General features: G+C 50.6%; 9 protein-coding genes across 9 annotated transcripts; 5 read left to right on the forward strand and 4 right to left on the reverse strand.

The window, feature by feature from the left end:
* Positions 1–1,783: 1,783 nt before the first annotated feature.
* Positions 1,784–3,658, forward strand: ALT_5690 (uncharacterized protein; the record flags this gene model as incomplete). Its single annotated transcript, XM_033554541.2, has 5 exons — positions 1,784–2,055; positions 2,124–2,322; positions 2,394–2,595; positions 2,651–2,935; positions 2,994–3,658. The coding sequence occupies 5 exons, from the start codon at positions 1,784–1,786 to the stop codon at positions 3,656–3,658; spliced, it is 1,623 nt and encodes a 540-aa protein (XP_033410432.1).
* A 1,928-nt stretch (positions 3,659–5,586) lies between these two features.
* cpcA (amino acid starvation-responsive transcription factor GCN4) lies at positions 5,587–7,823 on the forward strand (the record flags this gene model as incomplete). Its single annotated transcript, XM_033554540.2, has 4 exons — positions 5,587–5,657; positions 5,980–5,997; positions 6,290–7,038; positions 7,090–7,823. The coding sequence occupies 4 exons, from the start codon at positions 5,587–5,589 to the stop codon at positions 7,821–7,823; spliced, it is 1,572 nt and encodes a 523-aa protein (XP_033410431.2).
* Positions 7,824–8,995: 1,172 nt separating this feature from the next.
* ALT_5692 (asparagine synthase C-terminal domain-containing protein) lies at positions 8,996–10,030 on the reverse strand (the record flags this gene model as incomplete). Its single annotated transcript, XM_033554539.1, has 1 exon — positions 8,996–10,030. One exon carries the CDS (start codon positions 10,028–10,030, stop codon positions 8,996–8,998), a length of 1,035 nt encoding a protein of 344 aa, XP_033410430.1.
* Positions 10,031–11,202: 1,172 nt separating this feature from the next.
* Positions 11,203–13,764, forward strand: ALT_5693 (guanine nucleotide exchange factor VPS9; the record flags this gene model as incomplete). Its single annotated transcript, XM_089599949.1, has 5 exons — positions 11,203–12,601; positions 12,653–12,700; positions 12,767–12,972; positions 13,033–13,664; positions 13,719–13,764. The coding sequence occupies 5 exons, from the start codon at positions 11,203–11,205 to the stop codon at positions 13,762–13,764; spliced, it is 2,331 nt and encodes a 776-aa protein (XP_089455826.1).
* A 1,178-nt stretch (positions 13,765–14,942) lies between these two features.
* Positions 14,943–15,242, forward strand: ALT_5694 (uncharacterized protein; the record flags this gene model as incomplete). The annotated part of the gene is made up of 1 exon (XM_033554537.1): positions 14,943–15,242. The coding sequence occupies one exon, from the start codon at positions 14,943–14,945 to the stop codon at positions 15,240–15,242; it is 300 nt and encodes a 99-aa protein (XP_033410428.1).
* A 1,551-nt stretch (positions 15,243–16,793) lies between these two features.
* Positions 16,794–19,542, forward strand: ALT_5695 (VIT1/CCC1 transporter family protein; the record flags this gene model as incomplete). Its single annotated transcript, XM_033554536.2, has 4 exons — positions 16,794–16,960; positions 17,020–17,619; positions 18,686–18,979; positions 19,035–19,542. The coding sequence occupies 4 exons, from the start codon at positions 16,794–16,796 to the stop codon at positions 19,540–19,542; spliced, it is 1,569 nt and encodes a 522-aa protein (XP_033410427.2).
* A 206-nt stretch (positions 19,543–19,748) lies between these two features.
* Positions 19,749–20,363, reverse strand: ALT_5696 (DUF4202 domain-containing protein; the record flags this gene model as incomplete). Its single annotated transcript, XM_033554534.1, has 1 exon — positions 19,749–20,363. One exon carries the CDS (start codon positions 20,361–20,363, stop codon positions 19,749–19,751), a length of 615 nt encoding a protein of 204 aa, XP_033410425.1.
* A 905-nt stretch (positions 20,364–21,268) lies between these two features.
* On the reverse strand, positions 21,269–22,685 carry ALT_5697 (mediator of RNA polymerase II transcription subunit 19; the record flags this gene model as incomplete). The annotated part of the gene is made up of 3 exons (XM_033554533.2): positions 21,269–21,352; positions 21,416–22,050; positions 22,163–22,685. 3 exons carry the CDS (start codon positions 22,683–22,685, stop codon positions 21,269–21,271), a joined length of 1,242 nt encoding a protein of 413 aa, XP_033410424.2.
* A 1,499-nt stretch (positions 22,686–24,184) lies between these two features.
* ALT_5698 (fungal specific transcription factor domain-containing protein) lies at positions 24,185–26,488 on the reverse strand (the record flags this gene model as incomplete). Its single annotated transcript, XM_033554532.2, has 3 exons — positions 24,185–25,247; positions 25,305–26,067; positions 26,128–26,488. The coding sequence occupies 3 exons, from the start codon at positions 26,486–26,488 to the stop codon at positions 24,185–24,187; spliced, it is 2,187 nt and encodes a 728-aa protein (XP_033410423.2).
* Between the last annotated feature and the right edge of the window lie 818 nt (positions 26,489–27,306).

Consider the following 27,306-nt stretch of genomic DNA (forward strand, 5'->3'; position numbering starts at 1 on the left):
ATCCCGCAAGGGACAGGGTGAGAGTCGGTGGGTGTGGTGTGTCAGCCTGTCAGGGGGTGCTACTTTTGGTAGTTGGCTTGCTGTTTGTCGCAAGGATTTGGATCATTGAAGTGAGAATATGGAGTATTCAGAGATAAATGCGGGTAGTAAGACTATTCTTCTCTTTCTTCCTCTATGCCTGTGTATTCCTCTACATTGAAGGATGTCTTGATAATTCATAGATGTTGGAAGAGTTATCTGTACTACCAGACCATATGATCATGTACTTAGCGTCTCGCAATTCTAAGGACGATCTGAAAGAAGATCCATGGATCAAAAGGATCCAGCGGTGGCTGGCGTCCCACAACCAGATGAGCGACGGTTGACGGGCCAGGTGACATGATTGTTGATCGCATCACTCTGCCATTCAAAGAATTGTTTTTGATGCCATCGACATTGCTATTGGGGCTCAGTTTTGTCGGATCAACAACAACAGAGGTACGGTACCTATGGGCATGTACTCACACCCTCCCAGTCGCAAGTTGAAGAATTTTTGCATCATCATAATTTGCAGGACACCGCTAAATGACACTAAAGCCGACCAAAATTAAGTTGGAATCGGGCCACAAATTTAGGGACAAGTAGTGGATTAGTTCGGAATGGGTCCGCCCAAGCAAGGCCTAGTTACTCCGTAGGTAGTCTAGAGCCGTTTAATATCGACCTATCTATCTGCACGACCGGTAGGGGAGCTCCTTGAGTTGATCACAAAGCTATCCACATACGTAGTCAGAAAGCGACCTTAGTAATTAGTCTGATGGACTAGCTGTCATAGTGTGCTCTTTAGCATCTTAACTACACCACTGTTTCATTATTCCTCCTTTTTTTTTTTTTTGACTTTATTAGTAGAGGATCATGGCGGCGACAAAAGAGGTAGATAAAAGATAACAAGCAGAAATTTCACGAGTTACTCTAGCCAAATTACCCTCAATAATGGATTGCCCTTGGGTTGGTCAAAAGCTTGGGCACCTGGCAGCGCATCCAAAACATACAATAAAGCTTCCCGAAAGGTTAAACTACCCAGTCACGGGTCCCTTGTGTAAGGATAGGACCATCCAGCTTTTGATAATCTTCTTTCTACTCCGTAGAGGTGTCTACTCCTGAGCAGCTGGAGCTCTGATGGGCCGCTAGAGATGGGTATACGAGCAGATGGAGCCACCCCTAAGTGTACCAAAGTATCAGGTATCAACTGCTCCCAATCCCAAGACAAACAAGAAAAATTTCACCCGAAGGACTGCTTTGTACCATAGTAACCAAAAATTAACCAATAAACCATGTCTATCATTACCGTGCTTCTTCTCTGGCTAGACCTAGTCAGGCCATAGTGAGGAGGACCGCCCTGCAGCTCATTGCCCTTCTGGGCTGATGCACCATCAACCCAGGCTGCATCCACTCACCCCCCTCCTTTCACCCCCTTCTCCTTCTTTTTCTTTCTCTCGTTCTCTTTTTTTTCCCCTTCCTCTCCCTCCCTCTGTTTTCTTTCTTCTCTTCTTCTCCTCTCCATTCCATTCCTGATAACTAAGCTATCACGCTTTTGTTCGTTTCCCACGAACCTTTCTACCCATTCTTCCCTTGTGATACCCGAGCTATTCTTTGCCTTGTGCTGAGAGAGCTCCTGTTTCCTTTCTTTTGAGATACCCCCCTTGAGATACCCATACTCGCCCTTGATACCCGAAGCGCTTACAGCTTCTCTAACGGCTACTTAATCAAATTCCAAACCATAATAACATTTTAATCAACCATCATCATGTCCGAAGTTCAGAAGCCAGTTGAGGAGACCCCCGTGGTTGTCCCTGCTGCTGAGCCTGTCGTCGAAGCTCCTGCTGCCACTGAGGCCGCTGCCACTGAGACTCCCGCTGCTGAAGCTCCCAAGGAAACCCCCGTTGAGAACGGCGAGGCCACTACTGCTGCGGCTGAGACCACCGAAGCGACTGCCGAGCAGCCCAAGGAGGAGGCCAAGGAGGAAATCACTCCTGCGACTGAAGGTGTGCTTGGACACAAGGGTCCTGGTCTGGTGAAGTAAGCGCTACTTGCGAGCCATGAGACGGTGATGGAGCAATGCTGACTTGTTCCTTTTTGGTTAATAGGGGTCTGCGTTTCTCCAAGCGATTCTTCTACTTCAGCGACGAGCCCGTCGAGGCCAAGCAACTGTCTGTCTTCCAGCAGAACGAGAAGCCTGCTGTCGCCAACCCTATCGTCGCCTGGGCTACCCAGACCGGCAAGGGTCTCCTTTTCCTGACCAAGCGCGCTGAGGACAAGGCTACTCCCGCTGGTATCTTCAACTTGGTAAGCAAAATTTTTTTTTTCTTTTTTCCTTCTTCAGACATAGCGTGGTTATTCATGCTAATACGTCTTAGGCTGAGATCTCCGACCTTGCCAAGGAGGGCGCCAACGAATTCCTCTTCAAGGTTAACGGCCAGAAGCACACTTTCCAGGCTGCTAACGCTGCTGAGCGTGACAGCTGGTTTGTTGCTCTGGAAGCTAAGGCCGCTGAGGCCAAGGCTGAAAAGGAGACCATCGTTGCCAGCGAGGGCTACAAGGCTGAGCTCGAGAAGCTGAGTAAGTGATATTGGATCGAGTTGCTAAATACGGGTCAATTCTAATTATCTTGCAGCCAAGCCTGTTGTTGCTGAGCCCGCCAAGAAGCCCGTTGAGGCTAAGGAGGAGGCCAAGAAGGAAGAGGCTGCTCCTATTGAGGAGACCAAGGAGACCACCGAGGCCAAGGACAAGGCCAAGAGCCGCTCTCAGTCTCGCAAGAGGGCCAGCATCTTCGGCTCCTTCCTCGGCAAGAAGGAGGAGACTGAGGAGAAGAAGGAAGAGAAGACCGAGGACGCCAAGCCCGTCGAAGCCGCCGCTGAGCCTGTCGCCGAGTCTTCCGCTACTGCTGAAGCTACTGAGGGTAAGTTTCATCAATATTCAAAATCTGTCCCGAAGCCGAAAGCTGACTTGTCATCAAGCTGCCGCTCCTGCTCCTGCCGAAGAGAAGAAGGAGGAGACCGAGGCAAAGAAGGAGGAGAAGAAGGCCGAGAGCCCTGCTCCCAAGTCCAAGCGTACCTCTCTGTTCGGTAACTTCTTCCAGAAGGTTACCAGCCCTTCCCACGAGAAGTCCGAGAAGGAGGCTGCGGCTCCTACTGAGACCTCCGCTGTCTCCAGCACTGCCCCCCAGCTCGAGAACCCCGTCGAGGAGGCTGCCGTGAAGCCCATCGAGCCTGAGACCGTGACCACCGCCGCCGCCGCCACTGAGGCCGAGGCCCCCAAGGAGACTGCTGCTCAGTCCCCCACTGCCGAGACTCCTGCCGGCAAGGACAAGCGTCGCACCTCTTTCTTCGGTAACTTCGGCAAGAAGAAGGGCGACTCTGACAATGAGGGCGCCGACGGCGAGGCTAAGGCCAAGGGCAACAAGCTCGGCGGTCTGTTCCGCAAGCCCAGCAAGGCCGTGAAGCTCGACAACAAGGAAGCCTCTGCCAAGGAGGAGGACAAGGCCGAGCCCGCCGCCCAGGAGACTACCGCTGAGGCTGCTCCCGCTGAGGAAGCTAGCAAGCCCGCTGAGGCTCCCGCCACCGAGGAGGCCAAGCCTGCGACTGTCGCTGCTACCTCGACGCCCGTCCAGGCTGCAGCATGAAGTGCTCATTCTCAGAGGCGTGCCGTCGAGTTTGAGAAATGGTGGGATCAACGTTTTGCGTCTCCCAACGCCTCTGCATGCTGTTGAATCATTACCATGACGGGAAACGAAAACGAAAAGTGTTGAGAGAAAAACCATGAAAAAATAGTTCAAAAAACATCTCTGTCGATCTGGATCCGGTCTGCCTTTTTTTGCCTGTCTTCGAACCGCTCTATATCGTTTCCGCAGGAATTCCTTGGCCAAGTCTAACGAGGATTTGGTGCAAGGAATGTCAATGATACCCACATGCTGCTTTGGCGGTCATTTCTCACTGCATCGACGTCACCGGTGCATTTCGTTCCTTAATGATATCCATTCGCGCAGGTTATCCCAACCGAGGCTTGCGTGTGTTCATGTTTTGCGCCGTGCAACTAGATTGATACCACTTGCTGTCTTGCTTTTGATGTTGTTGGTTGATCTACGATCACTAGGTTGATATTTTGTGTTGATACCCGAAGGGGAGGACTGGATTTGGTGGCTTCAACTCAAATCGAGCCCGTTTGTTGACTGTTTGCTTGGAGTGTGTACGCCATGTATACTTGCGCACCGCATCATAGTAATAATTAATAGAATCAATAATGCGTTTGTATGATTTGAGCAGTTTTAGTAGACTTTGGTCTTGACGAATTCATCCCGAATTTGCATGTGAGAAGTGGATAAGATAGCATATAGAACCAAGGTGCTCAAAGCCCTGCTCCCGAACTTCAGAGCAGGCCGACTAAGTTTTTCTGCCTATGGGGCTCAGTTGTGGGCCAAGGCGCCATGGATGGCGTAGAGAACATTCCGTCCTTTCTCAAGGAGTCGAGGCTTGAGGGTTCAAACTCAATTGTACAGAGTAGTTTCGATAGTCTCCTGACCGTGCGCCTTGGACATGACATCAGTGAAGCAGTGCCTTCCTTTGATTGATTATTCACCTACATGCAGGATTCATACAACCTCCTGTCTACAAAAGCCAGGTGACATCGAAAACGGTCAAGCGAACAAAATGTTGGCGAGTGTTGCCGACTACGGCGATTCCCGGTAGGGATGATCCGTAGGTTCGTTCGTGCATGGGTCGTGGACTGCAGATGTGGATTTCCGCAAGGTGCAGAATGTGGACAATGGACGCGATTGACCCGAGGGTTATTCTAGACTGTTTGGCTTGCAGGCTTCGCTTAGTGAGAATCTGACCCTCCTTGATGAAAGGGTTGTAGGAAATTGTTACAGAGTACTCTGTAGGGATACGTATGGTACCTTCTCAAGGCTGGAAAGTTGCTAGGAGTATATATAAGGGTGCGGATAACTGTCCTTTTCTCCAAACTGTCTGTCGAGCCACTCGTCTTCTGAGAATGCCTGGAAAAGTACTTACTACTACTCAAAAAGATTGTGCGAGCTGATAGAGTTTGGACTTCGGAGATAGTAGACCGAAGTCCACGCCCTTTGGTGACACCAACGCCCGAATGGGCAATTGGCGGGGAGAGAAAAGGGAAAGTGATATGAGTGGAATAACCCGCCCGATCCCTGATTTTCCTTGTTTTTTATCTTTTTTCCTTCAGCTCCCTTATTAATCCATTTTATTGTGCAAGACACTGATTGGTTCATCTGGCGATGGCGTGCTGAGACATGAGGCTCCCAGGCCACCAGGCTGCCAGTCTTGAGCACTCAGCCCCCTCCACGTCCCTTGTGACTTGGGACTGATTATTAACGGCCTGCATATGCCGTCTGGAGTGTGAAGTAGATAGGCGTCTGGGTCCGTGGCTAAGATGAAATTGGCTTTATATGACGGACACGAAGCTGCTGGCTTGCGTGGATTCACCCAATGTAATATTCATGAGACAGTCAAGGGAGGCTGTGATGAAACCGGGCTTTCTTAGTGCTGTCGTGGAATTGATGCCTGGATTCTGGATACGATGTTGCCCCGTGTTATTGGTCAATGGGTCGTGAAGAGGTACCTCTTGCCCGGTACCGAGTACGCGGCGGAGTAAGGATGGTCCTCCGTATCCTATAGGGGATCCAGATCACGGAAGCATCATTCCAGGGCTGTCAATTGTCAATGATGGATTTCAGTGATACTCATCCTCGCCGTATGTAAGATAGATATCTGTTCGAGGATCTCTAATAATCATGTCAATTGAATTCAATTGAAGGCATCTTTATGCTGCACCCTGCTTGACAGGTACGTACCAGAAAAGTACCTACCTACCTGCACAGGAATGCCGCCCTGGGGGCGTGTTCCCGCGGGCCCGACGGACCAATCATCGCGGCACATGGTCCTATGACTCACACCTGCTGACTGCGTTCAGGAGCGCTATCCCGACACGGTTAGTGCAGTAAGTGGGACATTGTTGCGCCGCCATTGGCTGCCGGTGGAACCGCACGGCGCACACAGACAGGTTAAACTAGCACACTCGAGGGTTTTAAGAAGTGCCTGATTTCCCGTCGCTGCCTGGCGCTTTTCTTTTCCCTTTTCCTTTTCTCCTCCATCTTTTCTTACCTCTCAAACCATCATCATCTACATTTTTTTAACATCTTCACCATACAACCAAACAATTATCAAGAATATCAGTCTCAGTATCCATTGCAAAATGGCTGCCTTTTAAGCTCCTCCCCCAGAACGACCTCGTCTTTCTCTCGTGAGACAGACACCATAGATCCTTTACGGTCTTCGTCACTTTCCAACATCTCCTCTCAATCTTCCTCAGAGTCTCCTGTCCCAGGACCTCTGAACTTTAGCATCGCTTCGCGTAGCTCAAGTTCTTCTTTGAACAACATTCTCCCGTTCGACGTCACGTCGTCCACCACGGATAACTATCAGCAAACATGGCTCCCCACGCCCCCGCCCCAGCAGCCTTCGGCTCAGAATCTGAATTCGAATTCCAACAACGACAACAGCAGTTCCCCGCAGGAGGACTTTGTGCTCTATCCCGCCCCGTGTCCGCAGCCTCGTTTGAGAGACTCGCGTGCGCCAGTACTTCCGAGTACAGCCCCTAGATCTGTTTCATACAATCCTTTCCTGGTCCGACCTCAGTACCTGCAGCCCAGACGGCACTCGCTCAGTCTGTATCAGCAACTTCAGCAACAGAAACTTTCGGGTTCACCTGTCCAGGTTCCTCGTGTGACCAGGCTTCACTCACAGTCTACCGGGTATCCTCTGTCCTCGTCTCTTCGGTCTAGTCCCTCCAGCCGGACGCACTTTCAGCGTGTCCACGCCGCGTCTGCGCCTTCGAATTCACCAAATCCCAATCGTCCTCCTGTTCCATTGTTTTCAGCCGCCAACGGCACTCAATTCAGTCAAAAACAGCTGCTGCAATTACAACAGTTTTATCACCGCCGCATCATGTCGACTCCCAACATCGCTCAAGGTGAGCTAGCAGAAGGAATATTCGTTTCACCTTTGTCTAATTCCGCAGCAGATATGCCTGACTTCTTCGGTCTGCCCTCGAATGACTTCGGGGATGATTTCGAGTTGAGCACTGAACCCACCATGCTTTCTCCCAATCAGATCCCCACTGGCCTCATGGCTGCCAAGGACTCTGTGGCAGGTGCCCCTTCGGGCACCATCTCGCCCAAGGACTTGTTCATGGATGCGTCGGCACCCCCGTCGACGTCGTTCACTGATCTCAGCACTCCTTCCTTCGAATCTCCTGGTTATTTCAGCCAGGACACTTCGCCCATGTTCCCCACCGATCTGGAGCTGGGCCCTGGCTCCGAGGAGTGGGGTCCGCTGTTCCCTGCTCAAGATGACTACTCCACGGCCTTCGACTCCGCCGCCCTGGATGTCGCACTAGCTCTCTCCCAACCCGAGACTAAGCCCACAGAGGAGGTCTCTGTTCCTCCGTCTCCTGCGGTTCGCAACTCTGCTTCCCCTGCTCCTTCTCCTGCGCCAAGCAAGTCCGGTGTTAAGCACTCCACCGTCGCCGGTGTCAATGCTCGTCAACGCAAGCCATTGCCCCCTATCAAGGTTGACCCCAGCGACCCTGTCGCGTTGAAGCGTGCTCGCAATACCGAAGCTGCTCGTAAGTCTCGTGCTCGCAAGCTCGAACGCCAGGATGAGATGGAACGACGCATCCGTGAGCTCGAGAAGTCTCTGGAAGAAGCTCAGCAGCGTGAGCAGTACTGGAAGGCCCTTGCCCAGAACAGGGGCTGAACGATGATCGATAGCTTATCTTGATGACATGCTGCGTTTGTGATATCTTGTTTGTTTCTTTGTTTGCTGTTTTTCTCTACGTTGGCTTCTAAAATTGGGACGTGCAAAATGGGATCTGTGGTGGCGGGGGCTCGAGCCCCTCGTCAACCGAATGCCAGAAGTACCAGTCAGTCTCCGCAGGAATGGTTACCTGACGATGACGCTTCTGGCAGGATAAAAGTTTTCTTTACTTGATGCCTTGAATGGTGGGCAATTGAAACACCATCCTGCTTCTTATCATTTCGGGTACTCTTCGCCTGGCTTGCTTCTTGCAAACATCCTAGTCCTCATCTAGGGTGCTGTTTCTATTTCTTTATGTTTCTTTTAATGGTCGGTTCTGATGTCTCCTGCCAAGCAGGATTGACTCGTGGCCAATTAATACTTTTCCTTGCTATTGCCCTGTCAGTCGCTCAATTCCATGAATGCGAGTTTTGTCGACTTGGCTTCCTGTTTCAACATGTCCTGAGTTTTACCAGAGACTGTCTTTACTAAATTGAAATCAATTATGTCGCTCTCTACTATTTTCCCATCGTAGTTGTATCTCGCTCGTGCCAGGTTACATTCATCTTCAGCATGCGAGCATCTTCGCCTACGCTACTGCTTGAAGAGTATTAATACTGAAGGCGGTTGAATTTACTGCCTACGTATTGCACAGGGTCTTAGAAAAAAACTACGAGGGTGAATGATTATGATTAATCCTGCTCGAACTCAGCTCAGACTTGCCTTTTAACCCGTCATCGACTCAAAACCTCTTGATTCTCGGACACCTGCCATCGCCCCGCATCATCCATACCCTGACATACCACAAGGAACATAGTAACACCCATACCCAGTCTTCCAATCTCGTCTCTCATAAACACACTCAACCGATATACAATCCAGCCCACAGCGGGAGGATTACATCTCGGAATGAGTGGCTTGCGATGAAACGAGCGGTAGAGAGGGAGTGTCAGCTCTATATGGTAGATTGCACGACAAGGGATGAATGACGGGCAATGAAAGGCTAAGAGAAAGGGACAGAAGAGTTAGTCTCGGAAGTATCTGATCAGTGTTTTGTCATCACAGCTGGTCGCGTCATGCGCAGGGGTTACATGTGGTTGGTAATGGTGTGGTCGAGGACAGGACTGTTGTATTCAGCTCAGTGCATCGGTTCCTTTGGTTCTACCCTTTTCCATCTTTGCTGTTCTGGAGCCGAATTGGATTGCTCGTTTCTTTTCCCGAGCGACAGTAGCCATGCCCAGCTTCAGGGACAGGAGGCGGAGCGCTCTCTTCTCTGGGTCGATGCCGGTATAATCCACACCAGTGGTTTCTGATGGTTCTGGGACCCCGAAGCCGCATTTCTCCCATACGGGGGCTTCGAGCACGTAGGAGACGAAATCTTCGTCTAAGAACGGGTATCGCGCCTCGCGACCCCAGTTTGAGAGGATCCGATCATCGCGGCCGAGATTTCGCTTGCCGAGACGACTGACGTCCAGATGGATCTCGTCAATGAGGCCCCTAAAACCGTCGCGGGCGAACGCTACTCCGTGTCGCGCATAGCCTGCGAACAACTCATCTGCTCCCAGGCCGGAGAGAAGTACTCTCGCTGGGCTGGTGTACTGTGTCGGCTCGGACGGTGAATTCCGACTATTGACGGCCATGCCTCGTGCGCGAGAAGCAAAGTACAGCGCGCACGCAATAGACAGGTCCATCTCTGTATTGTGAGGTCTCATCAAGCGCTTCACCATATCACGGTGCGCGACAGTCTCAGTGTAGGGTATGTCTATTGCGACGAGGCGCCAGTTGCGGTCTGGGCAGACTCTCTGCAGTTCTGCGAAGGCTGCGCGACCCGTAATGCGATCTGGACAGCTTTCGTAGACCGATGCCGTTGCGCCCTCCTTGCCAGCAGCTGCGGCAGCAACTCGCGGGTTCTCGAAAGCGACGTTGAGAAGATCAATTGTCTCATTTTTGGGAAGTATGTCATGGGACAGTCTGGCAAGTAGAGTGCAATCAAGGCCACCAGAGAACAAAACGGCGACTTTCACATCACTTTTAGTGATGGATGGTGGTTCGGGCACCTTTTGAATTCTAAGGTGTAACGATTGACAAAGCCTTTGCTCAAGCTCTTGGATGGCGTAAGAGTCGATTGTCAATGACGGGGGCGTCTCATTCGGGACAGATTCGTTCATGTGTGGTATTGGACTTTTCTGTCTTTCTGTCAGCGATTGCGTCGATCGAGGAGGAGAAAGCGTGTATACCAGGCAGCTGGCAGTTGCATCTTTATGCTCCCAGCGGAGAGTTTGAATGGCGTCAGGATTGAATTGAATGGCACCAGATACAAGAGCATTCTGCAGTACGTCTTGTTTAAAGTCAATAAAATGCACCCCGTCTGTGTCAACTTCCTCGAAATGTGATGACGAGGAACTATCGCAAATACTGCAAATTTTCAGATTTCCAGAATCGTCTAGACCTTGCAACAAGGACCGTCGTCCGAGGCAGTCCCTACTGAAATATAGCCTTGAGTTCACTGCATCATAGAAAACAAAGGAAAAGGGACCTGTAATGTTACTTATGACGCCCGCTATTTTCTGTACGGGATCTCCATAATGGACAGCGTCCAACGACGAATGCGTAGCGCGCAGAAACGACTGAAAAATGGACTCAGTATCATTATCTTCGATAGGTTCGCCAGCTATCTTCCAAGCCTCGCCATTCCAGCAGAGCACGGATTGCGTAGAAGAATCCACAAGTGGTTGAGCATAGACATGATCTCCTCTCAATGAAAGAACCGTGGAGATGAATGTGAGAGTGACGGTCACCCTCGTTTGGCCCGTATGACTCAAAGACAATTCCTGTTGTCTTGTATGCACTTGGTAGCTGTCGGGTCCCCGGTTGCGCAGTAGATTGCAAGTCTCTTCATTTGGGAGCACTGACCCATTGGTGCTCAATGAGAAATAAATCCCACACATTGCAGCACAGTGGCTGCAAATACAATGTAGCAAAAATCCTGGTTCCGGCGACCAAAAGGCAAAAGAAGATAGATTGAAGTCAACCTCGGTGGCCGGATCTCGGGGCAACGATGATCCACGTAGCTTCGTGGCAGGTGGTGATAACCAAATACTCCACGCTGCCTAACATGGGTCCGATCGACGTTGTTTCACGCCCGGTCCTAGGTTAAATAGACATATGCTACTTTGAATATCCCATTGTTGTTTGAATGGTTTTTCCTTGCTGCTTCTAAGCTTGACCGCTGCGTGCTGGATATTCCCCATAATGATCCGTTACCTCGTCTGAATCTCCCTCCTTCCCCACCGAGTGACCGAGCTTCTACATTGATTGCCGGCGTGCATGCAGATTGCTTATGTCTGAACAAGCGATTTTTACGACCCCGGCTCCGGATGGACGACCGGATTCTCAGTGGGATGTTCATGACGATCAAATAAATTCGAATCAACAGCAAGCGACACCGTCAGGTACCGTATTGTCGGTGTCAGCGCATAATGACCCCTCAGCGACACACGAACATTCAGATCAGATCGACCAGTTGGGTGAAAAGAAGGATATTCCTCAAGATGGATCTTCAACCTCTGCGTTTGACTCGCCAAACATGACGTCGGCGAAATTCGCTCCAGGTTCCTTGAAATCTACATCCGAACCCCAGGGGACGTTGTCAGCGCGCATGGAAGGATTGTCGGTCTCGACGAATACAACAGAAACCGGTTCAATAGTAGACAGCGATGTGCCTCCGCCTCCCCCAGAAAAAGACGAATCCTATCTCAGTACGAAATCCCAGCTTGCACCGCCCCTGCAGACGTCCGTGAATGCGACTTCTGAATTGAGCGAGAAAGAGCTACCGGATGTACCGGGCCATGGAGAGAAGGAATATAAACGGGACGCTGGCATGGATGGTACTCGAGAGGATGACTCTGAATCCGAGATTCAGAGCATCATGGGCCAGTTTCAGGACCCTGAACGCAGGGGCAGCCAGGAGCAGTTGATGTCTCCTCGTTTGGAGCTGGCTGAGCAATTCCTTGGAGGCCAGGGTCATTTCCCGCCACGTCATTCGAGTCTTTCAAAGTCAGTAGAGTCAGGCCCTCAGGCTGCACAGGTGAATGCAGGGACACCACCTTCGGCCGTCGAGAAGCCACCTGCTCCTATTTCGAAGAGCGCACGTAGAGCTTCCGAGGATCATCCAGCACTGACTCGACGATCTTCTACGTCGACTGTTCCTCCGCCTCCGCCAGAACCTGAGCCCGATCAACCGTTCGATTTTCATCGTTTTCTGGAGCAACTCAGACACCGCACTGCAGATCCTGTGGCCAAGTTTCTCCGCTCATTCCTTAATGAGTTTGGAAAAAGGCAGTGGATGGTACATGAGCAAGTGAAGATCATTAGCGACTTCTTGACCTTCATCACCAATAAGATGGCCATGTGCGAGGTTTGGAGGGATGTTTCCGACAGCGAATTCGATAACGCGAAAGAGGGTATGGAGAAGCTAGTCATGAATCGATTGTATTCGCAGACCTTCTCCCCTGCTATACCGGCTCCTCCCTCAATCCCAAGAAGTGCAAGCAGAAGCAGACGAAGAGAAATGGAACGACTTCATGGGCCATGGAGGCGTGGCCAGCACCAGGAAGATGTCGAACGCGATGATGTATTGGCGCAAAAGATGCGGATTTATGGTTGGGTGAAAGAGCAGCATCTTGACATACCGCCTGTGGGCGCTCACGGCCGTCGGTTTCTGAACCTGGCGCAGCAGGGTAGGTCTCGATGTCCGTTTATGCTGAGACTGTTTCTGACACTGAACGAAGAGCTTCTGAAGATCAATGGCTACCGTGCACCACGTGATAAAGTGATTTGTATATTGAATTGTTGCAAAGTTATCTTCGGTGAGCAGCAGAACGACTAATCCTTGAGCATGTAAGGTGCATCACTGACGCCGATTCCTCTTGCAGGGTTGCTCAAAAATTCAAAACAAGCTGATACGTCAGCGGATTCATTCGTACCGCTTCTAATCTACGTCGTGCTACAAGCTCGCCCCGATCACCTGGTTTCCAATATCCAGTACATTCTTCGCTTCCGAAATCAAGATAAATTAGGAGGAGAGGCGGGGTACTACCTATCTTCACTGGTATGTCAATCAAACATTAATTGCTGATAATGTAGGCAACGTAGCTGATTTCATGAACAGTCAGGTGCTATTCAATTTATCGAGACCCTGGATCGGACAAGCCTGACAGTGAGTGACGAGGAGTTTGAGCGTAATGTCGAGGCCGCCGTGTCCGCTATTGCCGAGCAGAATCGCGAGTCTGAGTCCTTCGAACCGAAAAGAGCAGAGCGTCCTACGGCGGAAAGCTCTCTAGCTCCATCACGGGTTTCAACCGATACACAAAGATCTGCGGTGCGGAGAGAGGCGCCGCAAACGAGTGACGAGGAGAGCGCACCAGTAGCAGGACTATTGCGGAGTATTCAGAAGCCCTTGTCAACAATCGGAAGGATCTTTTCGGACGAGCCAGATTCGCCACACGAGCGACCAATACAGCCTGCCGGCACCCCGCAGCCGGGGGCACCACCGCGACTGTCCCCTAACGTATATCAGCCGCCGCGTAGTAGTAGTGAGGGTCCCCGTAATGCGGCACAGCCGCAGTTGGCCAGGGTACTGGATGCGCAAGATGCTGCTGCACGTCAAGCGAGCGCCGAGGATGCGGAGGCACGAAGGATTCAGCGGGCTGAACACAATAACGTGGTGGAGACACTGTCGAACATGTTTCCGAATCTTGATCGCGACGTCATTGACGATGTGGTCAAGATGAAAGAAGGAAGGTTGGTTTTTCTATGATATAATGCAGAGAAGCATCGCTGACGCTGTTGCTGCAGGGTTGGTCTGGCCGTCGACGCATGCCTCGCTTTGAGTGCGGAGTAGGAGAATACTAGTGCTAGTAGGATAATTGGAAAGCCCGCATGAATTTCGAGGTGGTCATACTATGGCTTTGATAGCCATACGTCGCACCATGTCGCCTATCTTGTAGCTATTCAGCTTTTCTAGTCATGCATGTGCATATATTACTCGGGCAAGCTATGACCGCCCGAGTGCCGTCTCTAATGCATGGACCGAATGCTACTTCGAAGTCATCTATGTGCTATATCGCAGTACCTTCCCAATACTTAATCAAACCGAGTCGTCATACAACAACAATAGTATATGTATGTTGTCGAGAATGTCACGTGATTGTTCGGTCAATTGTCCACCCATCAATTAGTGGCGAATCAGAGTGCTCCAGAAGCACCTCGCTTGCTGCTAGCGGCGTTTGTCAGTCTCCACCACAACATATATAAATCTCCTCGAACCCCCATCTTTTAATATTTTTCTTCTTTCTTTTCTTCATACTTACCTTGTTTGGGTGGCTGCGATCAAGAAGGCGGTCCACCACGGATTGGTCCCTGCATTGCACAGCGCGGCGGAACAATCCGTTCAACGGCCTTCGGGTCATTGACAGGCGTATTCTTTGGCACTTTCCACCTTGTGGATATCATACTTTCCTTTTCATCAGTTCTTGAGCCAGTGGCTCGAGGGTGGAGAAGAGGTCTGATAAGGTGTGTTCTTCCGGCGAGCACGGAGCAATGTAAGGTAGTTTTCGTGCTGTGTGCGAGTCGCTGTCTGAAGGAGGGCGTGATTTGCCTGACAGGTTGATCCACAGTTGCGTGTACATACCTTCAATGGATCTTATGCGAAATAAAGACGCCATTTCGAATCCTGAACTCAATTTGAAGTAGCCGTACCACGAAGTAGAATTTCTATCTGGGATGGGTAAACCTCTGACCTCGCGGCTTGTGTTTCTGCTTTGGAAAACAAACTGCGCCACAGCGTACAGTGGCGAGTGAGTAGAACGCCTCAGCCACAGTAGTGTACAGAGTGACGTTGTCGCCACAGCTGTCAGTCAGTCGGTATCCACCACGGAGTACATAAACACACATCGTTGGCAGCTACAAAAGTATCAAGTCTACATCACTCAGTTGCAGGTACGATTGTTTGAACTACTACTTCCTCCTGTTTGTGTCTATCTATACGGACTACCGCGAAGCAATCTCCTCAGATCAAAGATGCCTCACCTAAACCCCCCCTCTAATGAAGGCAAGGAGCCATCGACTGGAACTCGGCCAACTGGCTCCGCCGGCTATGCATCATTAGACGCCCTATCCACAAGAGAAGGCAACGCCAGCGGACGAGTTTTCGGTACAGGCACCGGCGGCACAGTTACATCGCTGGAGTATTCGACCGCCCTGAATTCGGATGTCATGCAGAATGCGGAGAGCGATCGTGCCATGAGCAAGGAGGAGGCCGATAGGATGTACGAGCAGCGCATGGAAGAGGAATATGCGAAGAGGGAGGGTGGTGCTTGAAGCATACAGCGATGCTGACACTGCGAAATTCAATAAGAATCTCTTCTTCTTGTATTTATAGTTTCCTGAATGAGAATGCATATTATAGACGAGGCATTACCGTGCTGTAAATTATCCTCAATAATCTCGACAGGAGTGTGGCGTTGCGTTGTAGCCTTGTAGGTAGAACTGTGAAAGTCGATGCTGCGAAAAGGGAGAAAAGCGAAGACACTCCGTTTCGAACGGCAGCTACTCGCTATACTCCATCAACATGGCTGACACTCGTACCTCCAAATGAGGTCTGTAAGTGTAGAAAAAAAAACTGGTAGCTTCTCTTTGATTGAGCGTGTCATCCTTAGTGCAGGGGCCATGCTAATCTTCTCTGTATCGTTTCAAATTGACCAAATGCCCGAAGGCAATTAGGTAGACATTAGAATGATTTATATGCGTTTCGAAAAGAGGCTTTCCGGCGATATGATTGGTCGGTAAGCGGGAGTGAACGGATCACCAAAACTTACCTTCTGTGGCCCTGGGACAGCAACGCAACGAGATCGAGGCACGAGCCATTTCAAGATTGAACCCTGGTAACTGTTGTGAGGCTATGTGGTCCTGCAAAAGTGGAGGTGTTACACAGTTGATCTTAGGCTCCCCTATTTGAAGAGCCATGTTGGAGAGCAATATGAGCGGGATCCTCCAAGCCACAAAAGAAACGCAGGTAGCACAAGGAGAAATGCAGGCAGATGTCCATTATGATCCACAAGATTTTTTGGTCTTCTCCCCCGATGTGACTGATGCCTGGTGACAACTCACGAATGTGATTAAGGACCCTGAAGGAGCTGAAAGGGTTTTCAGGTGTACCAAAGTTGAGAATCTAGTTTGATTGAAGTTAAACTTTGCTTAAATGGGGCCTCGTATTCTACTCTTTCTCGCGATGTGATTAGCGCGGGAGGCCCTGCCAAGGAAACATCGTATCTTGGGGGCAGATCAACTTGTCCTAAAGTTCCCGTCTATACGAGCCTCAAGATCCATTTAGGGATCTGATCATCCACACGAAGTCTTTCTTTCTGGACTCCTATCCGTTCATTTGCTACCGTTCCCACTTTCAGGGCTTCATTCTCAAATAGATTCAGGGCTTGACAACTACGATTCCAAATTAGGACATCGGTTCGACTCCGTAGGAGCCATCTTGGACTCTTTTTCCCCATCGATAGTCAGGCGAAGGCCTACAATGACCGTCCCTGGTGCGCGATGATAGGCTCCCCGTTGGGAGCCCTTCGTCTGAGAGGCCTGAAGCAGTAGTTCGGTTGTTTGGGGCTTCAAAATCCGTTTCCAGCCGCATTCAATTCTAATAATAATATAACTTTAATGGCCATGGGCAGTATAAAGTCTCGTATCGCCAGTAGATGAGGCTGAATCGACGTGCGCAAACTTGAGTATTCTTCACGTTCTCTCCAAACTTCTTTCATATAAGGTTATTGTCGTCTTCCAGAAGACATATTTCTGTAGTTGTTTAATACAAATCGATCACATACTATCCTTACCTTCAGCACGACAGTCCTTTCGGCTTTCACCATGCAGTACAAGACCCTTTCCTTGCTCCTTCTGACTGCCACTGCCCTGGCTGCACCAGAGGCCAGGCCCGAGGCCGCCCCTGAAGCCGCTCCCGAAGCTTCTCCAGAAGATGTTGGCAAGAGACAGTATGACTACTACTCGAGCCTCATGAACGAGCTGAACAGCTTGTCAGTATATCCCCAGAAGCAAGCAAGCTGAACGATACTAACCGATCTTGTGGCCACAGGGCTGACACCAACAACTGGGACAAATTCTTGACCAACACTGACTACAACCAATACTTGACCAACACCGACTACAACCAATACCTGACCAACACTGACTTTGGCGGTTTCCCAACCAATACCGCCGCTGGCAACGTTCCTACAAACACCAAGCTAGGCGGCGCCCCGACTGACCTGGGAGGTCTCGGCTCCTTCTCCATGCCAACCGCCGCCTTCACCTACGACGGCATGCCTCCTCCGTCCATTGCCTCTGTGCTCATCACTGCTGTTCCTTCCTCATACATGGCTCAGTTGGCCAACCCCAGCGTTCGCTCATCCCTGATCCACGATATCCAACAGGGTCACTACCCTGCCTGGTACACCGCCCTGCCTAACAGCGTCAAGCAGTGGATCTCGACCAACTATGCTTCCATGACTGGTGCCGCAGCAACGGCCACCGGCAACTCGGGCTCTGGGTCTGGAGCTGGATCCAAGGGATCTGATTCCCAGGGCTCTGCGTCGAGCTCCAGCTCACAAGGCGCTGCTGCTGCTCCTGCTGCCACTGGTTCCATTGCCGCTAGCATTGCGGGTGCTGCTGGTATCCTTGGTCTTGCCCTGGCTCTGTAGGTTGATCAACATAGAGACTTGACTGGTTGGACAATGCTTATGCTTCGTTATCGATGATATTGGACTGGTTGATATGTTTAGTGACGTTTAATTCTTGAAAATAATACCTTAATGTCAAATTAACCGTTGCGACGGACTACCAATAAAACCATTGGCATTTCTGCCATCATTCCTGTAACAGTCCTATTTCAACGTAGTTGTAATGCTTCATTCTCACCGGTGAGGACCTCCACAGCTTAGACTGGAGGCCAGCCCTGGCATTAATCCGGTGTTCTCTCCAATCATAGAGACTGCAATATCCTAACCCCCAAGGTTGATCGGGACCGCTGCCACTAGAGATGAAGGGGGTACGGATTTGCATGCAGCCTGAAATCATTTGAAAAACAATCAACCAGTCGTAGACGATGCAAAGGTCATCTTCATGGGTCATTCGCCAATGAGACTTTGCGGTTTATCATAACCCAGACCACCAGCTGCGGGACATACAAAGTTGCGATCCAGATCTTCGATTGCTGACAATTACGGATGCGTTGATTGGCCGATTTCCACGAACCTAGAACCCCCTTGATGTATCAGCAAGAGGAGCTACACACAATTTGAATTCCTTATAAGACTCTAGGGATATTTGAGACTGGACGATAGATAAACGGTGTAAGCATCGCGTCTTAGAGGGCATTAAGTATATTAGTCCTCTGCTGTGACTTGTGATTATCACTTCGTCTCACTGTCAACCCGCGTCTGTGTCCTGCGAAGGCCTAGAATCGCCTCCTGACTCTGACGTCAGTGCCACTGATTGCCTGCAATACTGTATATTTCTCTTCTTCCTATTTCGGTCCTTCTGGGGCTTCAGACCCTCCAACCCATTCACCGTCGAGCTCATTTATTATCTTCTGAGATGGCGCTTTTATTTCTTAAACAAAAGCTTTTTCCGACCAAAGGAAAACAACCCCGATCAGATACCTATGGTTCGTTGAACGCGGCTATTTACCGAAGTATATACAACGCTAACCAGGCAACAGGCAAGCCTCTTTTATCAGCAAGCGATTCCGACACTCTAGGCAGCGATGTGGACCAAGATCTCGAAGCTCAAAGATCCTACCGTACTTTCCACACATCCCGAGCCGACTCCGACTCCGTTTCATCGAGTTCCTCTTCTCCCCGATCACGTATCAATCCGCGCATCATCTCGGATGCTATCCTGGGTCTATCCGATGGCCTCACTGTCCCCTTTGCGCTGAGCGCTGGTCTCTCTGCGCTGGGGAATACCAAAGTCGTCGTGCTGGGTGGTCTGGCCGAGCTGGCAGCTGGTGCCATCTCCATGGGTTTGGGTGGATACGTCGGGGCCAAGAGTGAAGCGTGCGTTTCTCGCTGACATCCGTATTCCCTGTGATTGAGGACTAACTGCTTACAGAGAGTCGTATCAAACGACGGTCCGCGAAACAAAAGAGTTGATTGAGACATCCCCCGTCGAGACCAGCGCCATCGTCCACGATACATTCTCCGCTTACGGCCTGCCGGAAGCCGCCATCTCGCAGATCAACGCGTCGTTGCATGCATCGCACGATCGTCTCCTTGACTTCCTCATCTCATTCCATCACAAGGAGACCCAGCCTGATTGTAACCAGGCTTGGATCTCAGCCATTACTCTTGCCCTGGGCTATTTCGTTGGAGGGTTCATCCCGCTCATACCTTACTTTATGGTCGACCAGGTCATCGTGGCGCTGTACTGGAGTATTGGTGTTATGGCTGTTACGCTGCTTGCGTTTGGGTACATCAAAACCTGCGTCGTTCGGGGTTGGAGCGGTAGGGACAACATCATTGCGGGTATCAAGGGTGGTGTGCAGATGTGCTTTGTGGGAGGCGTAGCAGCTGGGGCTGCTATTGCGCTTGTGGGCTTGATCGACCATGGTTCTGCTTGATTTCATGATACCACAGCCTTTGATTCTGTTTGCATCAAAAGTCTAGGGACATATAGACCGAGCGCGGCGTTTGGGACTGGGACAGGGAATGACACTTAATTTTATGATGACATGTACGATACTTGACTCTATACAACTCTCTTCAAACCACAAACATACCTAGACCAGGGTATCTTTCGACATAATTTATACTAGACACAAACCCATCACCCGCTCAAAGCCTTCTCAACTAACGCCCTCGCCCTGTCCGACATCTCAATCCCCAACGCCAACTCATGCCCCCGCTCCGACATCTTCCCCCACGTCTTCCTCAGAATCCCCAGTATCTTCTCCTCATCATGCCCCCTCTCAAACTCCTCAAACTGATCATCCAAAAACACAAGACAAGCCACATCCTCCAGCACCTGCGTTTCCTCATCCTTCCGCAGATCCTCCTTGCGCACCAACGCCGCCACCCTCCCCGCCTCGGCCTCCGAATACCCCGCCTCCAGACAGATCCGCTCCGCCAGTTCGGCCTGCCGTTTCGCGAGGTACGTCCGCCACGCGTAGTAGCCTGCTTTTGTGGCGGGGTACGAGTCGCGCGGCACCTCCCAGCGTTTGAGGTGCTGGGCGCGGATGGCGAGTTGGAGCGGCTCCGAGGGGTTCGCGGTGCGTTTGAGGAGGTAGGTGGTCATTTTGTTGGCGTAGTGCAGCTCGTAGGGGATTGTGTCATTGGCGGTGCTGTTGTCGGCGATGGTGATGCGGCGGGGATCTTGGGCGTGGGCTTCGTCGACGAGGGCGAGGGCTTTGGTGAGTTTGTCGCTGGGTGCGGTGGTTGCCATGGCTGGAGATTTGCGATTGTTGCTCGCGATGATGGTTTAGCGTGTAATGGTATGTGGGTGACAGAGATTGAGGTAGGAGATTAGGATCCCCAGGTAAGCACTCTGCAATATGTTGTAGATAATAATCGGAACCTTGGGATTGGTCCTCCTCTCCGCCCCGCTTGATAGCAATTAATCGACCTTGCCCCGCTGAGGGGTGAAAGGCTGAGTGTGAGAGCCTGAGGGTGGGACTCCTGATTTAGTTATATCCAGGCAGACAGTAAAGAGACTCCGGGCAAAACCATTCATATGCATTCATCTAGATAATGTATCACATTGGCGGCATCCTGGTGCCAGCGAGATCTCCCAAGCTATTGTCCGTAGACAGGAAAAGACGAAAAAGAATACACAACCTCCCCCGGGTCCCTCAAGAGAGAAAAGAGAAGTGTACCGCCATATCACCAGCATGATTGATGAGCCTAGACCAAACAGTCATCCACCGGGGCGACGGAAAAGGACAACTCAACGACGACAATTGACCCATCGAAGATCCAGCAGAAAAGCTGAAACGCAAAAGAAAACGTAATGAAATGACAACCTTAAAAAGCGACAAGAGCATCCGTTTCCGCAGCTGATTATTGCTCCCCACCGAACGCCGTCCCATTGTGAAAGCCGGGTATATCCAGCACCGTAATGCAAAAAAGGGAAAAAAAAAAATGTACGGAGAAGTAATAAATGGGGCCAGGACAAGGTCATCGGCCTGATATCCGACCTCAGCGATATCTCTCATCGCATGCATATTCATGTATATGCCACGGACAGTCAATGCCTCGCCCCCTGGTCTGGAACATCTCGAAGCCTTATTCACGAAGAGGAACATTGAATAGAAATTTGCTTTTCATGCCGTAGATCTTAAGGTCGTTCGTTTACCTCGCTCCAATTCCAAACATACCGACGCCGTAGCTACCGCCTCTATCGGGCAGCGGAGTCGAAACCTTTGGAACATGCTCCTTTAGGAAAACAAGAACGATCAGTCGTGTCCAGGACCCATTCTAAATGGCATGTGATCTTACCTTCTTTCGTTTCTTCTTTCCCATCCCTTCACTGTTGGAATAGAATGCGGCGTCATCATCGTCATCGGCATAGCCTTCGCCATACCCGACGAAGCTGTTGTCGTCATAATGCCTCTTGCGCCCGCGACGAGGGCGAGCGCGTTCCGGCTCCGTAGGAAGAGGTGTTTCATTCGCTTGGCTAGGCGATCGGGCGGTATTATGAAGCGTAGCTGCTTTCTTTCCGTCCCCATGGCCCGCATGTTTCGATGGCTTCTCGTGACCCAAGACGTCCTCCCAGTATTCGTTATTTGGAACTGTGCCCGGCTCCATCTGCATCGCCTTCATCTGAAGGTTATGCAATGCCGAATCAACATCGGCGACCTTGATTTCCTTTCCGTAAACTTTCTGGTTCTGCCATTCCTCCTCAGGCCACATGGTTAGATGTCTGAGCCCGCCAGGAGTAGAGGGGTCGTGCTTCACGGGTTTGTTTCTCCCTGCGAGCCCCAAACCCTTCAGCTTGCCCTCATAAGACTTCCTGAGTCTGTTGATCTTCTCCCCAGTGACAGGATCCATCCTTGCAACCGATTTCGCAACCGGACCTAGACCATAAAGTGAGATGAGATCTAGCGCTGGGTCCGGGCCGGTCGCAATATGGGCTGTGATTGCATAGAGCACAATGTTAACAAATCTCAGTTCAATAAGATATGGAACATAGTGCATTGTAAAACGGCATATGTCGCGTAGAGAAGTCATCAGGGGTATCCTTACAGCTTTTGCAAAGATGGAATGTGGAAGAGAAATCCTGCTGCAGGGACTCTAGGCTCAGTCCATCGGATTTAGCAGAAGCGTTGACGTCTTTGTCAACATCCATGGCATCTGCATCGTCGCGTGTAAGTGGGACGTCCATGCCCGCAAAATTGCGGACATCTATCCCAGGAGTTGGCCCTTCTAACTCCCGATCGTGATCGGTTCGTCTGTGCTCTGACCGTTGTGTAGATGATGCATGCAGGCCTGTGGCAGTAGTTGCGCCTGAGTCTGCTTGCACATGCTCAAATGATGTTCCCGCGTGCTCTGAATCCTCGACGGAAGTCGGTCCCATGAAGTGGCCGCTCACACTGCTGGCCGGAGTAGGAAAAGAATTCGTCGGCCCTAGGGTCGGCTGCTGTGAGGTCTGTGTAGACATCGGAGCTGAGGAAGGAGGGGATGAAAGATTTGCAGGTTGTGACGTCGCCTGGCTGGGAGGTTGGGAGGATGTGATATTGGTGGCATAGTTAGAAGCGCTTACCGACATCAACGGAGGAGATGTCGGAGTCTGTGGAAAATGTTCAGAGGATATATACGGTGGATGGTTCTCTTTCAATGACCCGGAAGCGGGAGATGATGGTGAAGGAGGCCCTGCTCGGAATGACGCTGATGAGGCGCAATCAGACATGGGGATCCTAGATGAGGAATCCGGGACAAGAGAAAGGCAAGAAGCCCAAGCAGCCTGAGCCCTGCAGCGACCGTGAAAAGATCCTATCTAGAAGATCTTTGATACGGGGGTAGTAAGCCAGGGCAGATCAAGGCTTTGAGAGGGGGGCGGAATGTGGTCACGCCGGTCGAGGTTCGCTCTAGTAGGACGTTCCACGACCGTCTAAATGCCGCGCATTCCAATCAAATCACACGATCTCTAACTGAAGAGTCGAGGGACCAATATTTTGTTGATGTAAAAAGAAGAAGTGGAAGGCGATGTGTGGTGCTGGTGGTGAATAGTGATGCCCTTTGATACTCAATAATGGAGGAGAAACGACTGGAGATGTTGGATGACGGCAAAGACGCCAGGCGCACACGTGATCGGGTGTCTTTTCGCGCTTGCAGTCGGCGCCGGGATTAATTACTTTCCTATTCGGGTAATGCGCCGTACATAGAGTAGAGACCTTCGGTTCCCGGGAACGGCAGAACAAGATGAACCTGTCTAATCTTGATCTGGTGTTTTGAGAATAGCGCTTCTTTGTTGTTCAAAGAGGATTTAAATTAAGCCTGTATGCATTCGCCGGACATTGTTGACTGAAAGTCTCCGTAAATCGGAAGAATAACGTCCTTTGTCCAGAATATCGGTGCCTTTTTGCGGCGGTATCCCCTAGACACAGCCAATACTCTCACGGATAGCAAGCAAACGAGCGCGTATTTATGGATCATAAATGTCAGCCATCAGGATCTTCACACTTAATTTTCAGTCAATGCTCGCAGCTTGATTGTTCAATCCATTGGACTGAAACTACGGAATTCTGAACTCCAAATGAGATGGTGAAGCCTCGAAGATTGTAACTATTGCGTCAAGCAAAAATGCATCTCAAAACATCATGTGGCGGTCCTGTACTTTCATCATTATTGTCAGCCCTCATAAACATGCGTCCGCAAGCCTGGTAAATTGACCTTTGGACGCGGTATCTGGCTACAAGTGGAATCTGTTCAGATGTGTAGATTGGATCTAGCGCTGAATTGCCCATGTTAATCATATGAAGTGGATTTGAAACGATTCACAATCACTCAATAGAGTCCATCACCGTCAACTCGGTGGCCAACCGTTTCAAATACAGTATGACCTCCTCTCCCTTCAAAGACTTGTAGGTAGGATAGTAAAGACATTGATCTGAAGTGAAAAGTTGCCCCAACACCAAGCCGAGCACCTTATTCCAACGCATATCGAACAGAGTAGGATGGGTGTAGCTGGATTCGCAGACAACGAAGACATGAATATCGCAAATAAATTCGAGATCGGTGAATCTTCAACCGGGAGTATCGCAAAGATCATGACTGATAAAATGTGGCCGACTCTCTCACAAGTTGTGCGGAGACGTCGGGGATATTTTCCTCCAAGGATGCCATAAGCTCGATCTGCTCTTGCTGACTGAGCGTCCGTCCTCGCCAGGGTGGAATGGGAAAAGCTCCATTGAAATACTGAGAATATTGATCATCGATCGTGTCCATCCAGCGCATAGGGTCAACGACAGCATCAACGTAGGTTAAATGGCTCGCTGTCGTCGAGGCAACAGTGTAATTAGGATCCCAACCGGGCAACCCCGGAACTACTGAAGGAAAAGAATTAAATGGTGTTGTGGGATTGAAAGTGACGTCAGAGAATACGGTGGATGATTCGGTATACCCCTGGGGTGTGTATGAGGCCTGCGTAGAATTCGAGTCGGACGGTTGCAACGGAGAAGGTACAGTCTCCCAATGTGAGTAGGATGGAGGCTTTTGTGACTCGGCTCTCACGCCTGCCGCCGGAGATGCTTGTGAGTATGGGAAAGTCGGGTCCGCGGAGTGTCCTCTTGAGACAGTGCCGATTGAAACAGTATCATGAATTGAATGATTCCCAGCTCGCAATGAAGTTGTCGTACTAGAAGGGCTGGAAATGGAAGGCGGAGTCATCACGTCCTGTGTGGATGACGGTGTTGCATGGTTGGACGGCGAATGAACGACAAACGATTCGTCAGTATTATAAGCCTTGAGGCATGCAGTCACAAGATTTTTGTACAACAGCAAAGCGGACTCAACCCCGGGCCACCTCTCCGCAGCAAGCATCATCGCTTCCAAAGCGACGTTGAGATGAGCCCTGACCTCCTCTATGGGATGCTCCCTTCGGATATCGGGGTACGATAGGGACCAGAGAATGGTATTTAGCGCCATAAAGAGTGATTGTGTGAAAATCCAGGTCAGATCAACTGACCCAGTTGCGATTTGCTCTCGTTGCATTGCAACATTGAACACCGACGCTTCATAGCATTTTCGTGCAGCATCAACGGAGGGTTCTGGGACTTGAGGGGATGGTCGGAACATGAAGACGATCATCGTATTCCGTCTGCCATGAAACCTATTGGAGAAAGGTCGGTGATCAGCAAAGTCATCAAGATGGGATTTGATTTCTTACCATTTTTCGCTCAATCCGCTACCGCCATCGTTTTTAGGACAAGAAGCCACCCAGTGGTCGAGCTTGGCTAGCATTTGCGAGAACCACGGGTCTTGATCGTTCGCAGGGGTGTCACGCTTGTTCAAATACAGAGTGCGCCGTATCTCTAACTGTAACAATCTCATCTTGAAAAAATGGACGGCTATGCACTTGGCTAAGATTGGTGTGCCTCCGGGAAGAACTCCATCGGCTGTGATGTATCGATCGTCCACAAGTTCGAAGAATTTGACGTTGATATAATCATGGGGGATAGAATAGCAACTTGGCCGACCAAGGCTATGCGCGAGGCCGAGTTCCATCGAGGTGACAATCCAGAATAACCGTCTTCGCATGTCAACCTCCAACGGGTTCAATGGCCGCCCATCCGGCGACTTGGTAACTGTCGCTTCTTCGGTCAGACCGAGGTCTTGACAGAGTTTGACCGCTATCCCGACAACCCAGTACGCAGCCGTTCTTGTGGGCGTCAGCAGAGAGTATTGGGCTATGAGGACGAGGCATTGCAGAGCCCTGAGATCCATTCGCCTAAGGGAGGCCTCTAAGTAAGGTAGTGCCGCCAAGTAGTAACTGTCAGCCAGTCCTGCATACTCGGTGCTCATTTTTTGCATGCTGATGGCAATGACCATGCGGAGTTGGAAATTGAGGCAAGGGTCATCAGAGCCATTGAAGACCTGTTCAACCTCCTGGCGAAAAGAAGGCTCGTGCAGCGTCGGTAGCATGGCTTGCGCTGCAGATATGGTCAAACGAGATGCACCAGGAATCGTCGATTTAAAGAGGCAGAACTCACCCTTGACTACAAATACATCAATCAGTCGATAAGTCAGATTACGCGGGGGTAGATTAGGTTGAGGGATCGAGCTGATCATGGGGTAGACTTTCGATGTCGGTTTAGAGCTTTCTAGCGCAAATGCTGCTTTGATCTCCTGTGCTGTGAACTCAGGAACAACATCTTTGATGCTTTTTGAGTCTGTGTTCTGCTTGGCCATCTCCATGACCAAACGAGTAATTGCGATACCGCTGGATGGCCCAAGGTACCTCGACTCGTCATTCTCTTTGAATCGAATGCGCCCCGCCCCTCGGACCATGAGCTCGGCATCTGCAGCGTGTTGAATATCTTTCTCCAGGTCGGCCAATTCTTTCTCTAACATGCGAGCTTTTTCGCGCAGGGAGATAATGTATGTTCTCGGTATGGTGCACTTGCGGGCGGAATCGTAGTATACGCATTTGGCGTTACTGCGTTCGCATGGGGAACATCTCGGAATACCTGGATCGCACCTAGATTTTCGCTTCGTAACCCTTAGCCTAGGAACGAGAAAATCGACAGGCGGGGTAGATGAAAGGTGATGAATTCTCGAAAAGGACGTACCTGTCGGCACCTGGTACACGCTGTCAATGTATGCGCAATCCGCCCGTCGGGAGCTTCTCCTGTCTGTGGTGATGATTTGACGGATGGCTCCTTCCACGGATTTGTAAATCGTGGATGTGATTCCAACGGACTCGAATGTGTGGCCATGGTCGTGCGTCGGGTAGACAGCCCACGAGTCGTTGCGCACGTTCAAAGGGATTCCGAGTCACAAAGCGCTACGCAATACAGCTTCCATGCCTTCACATGGAGCTGCCCTTATGAGGGGTTCTTGAGTTTAAGTTAGACCCACAGTAGCAATTGATGTTTCGAGCACCGGCAGAATAATGTTGACGATAGAACACGGTCGACATATTCAGGGTTCGTCTGCAAGGAGGCGTAGGCGGCAGCACCCGGAGGAAACCATCAGTCTGGAACGTTAAATGGGAGCACTCGTGACTGGTCTCGAACACTCGCAGGCGATTAATTCTATTATCTTGTGCGCTCGGCGGACACAGTATATATTTTGATCCTCCAAATGCAAGGAGGAGGGGCGTGGTGGTACCTCCTCGGTCCAGATCCCACAAAGGCGCTAAGTCAAGTGATGAGCCAACGACTAGGTAG

The sequence above is a fragment of the Aspergillus lentulus genome, assembly GCF_001445615.1.
Source record: "Aspergillus lentulus DNA, contig: Alt09, strain: IFM 54703, whole genome shotgun sequence".
In the NCBI taxonomy this organism is placed as follows: domain Eukaryota; kingdom Fungi; phylum Ascomycota; class Eurotiomycetes; order Eurotiales; family Aspergillaceae; genus Aspergillus; species Aspergillus lentulus.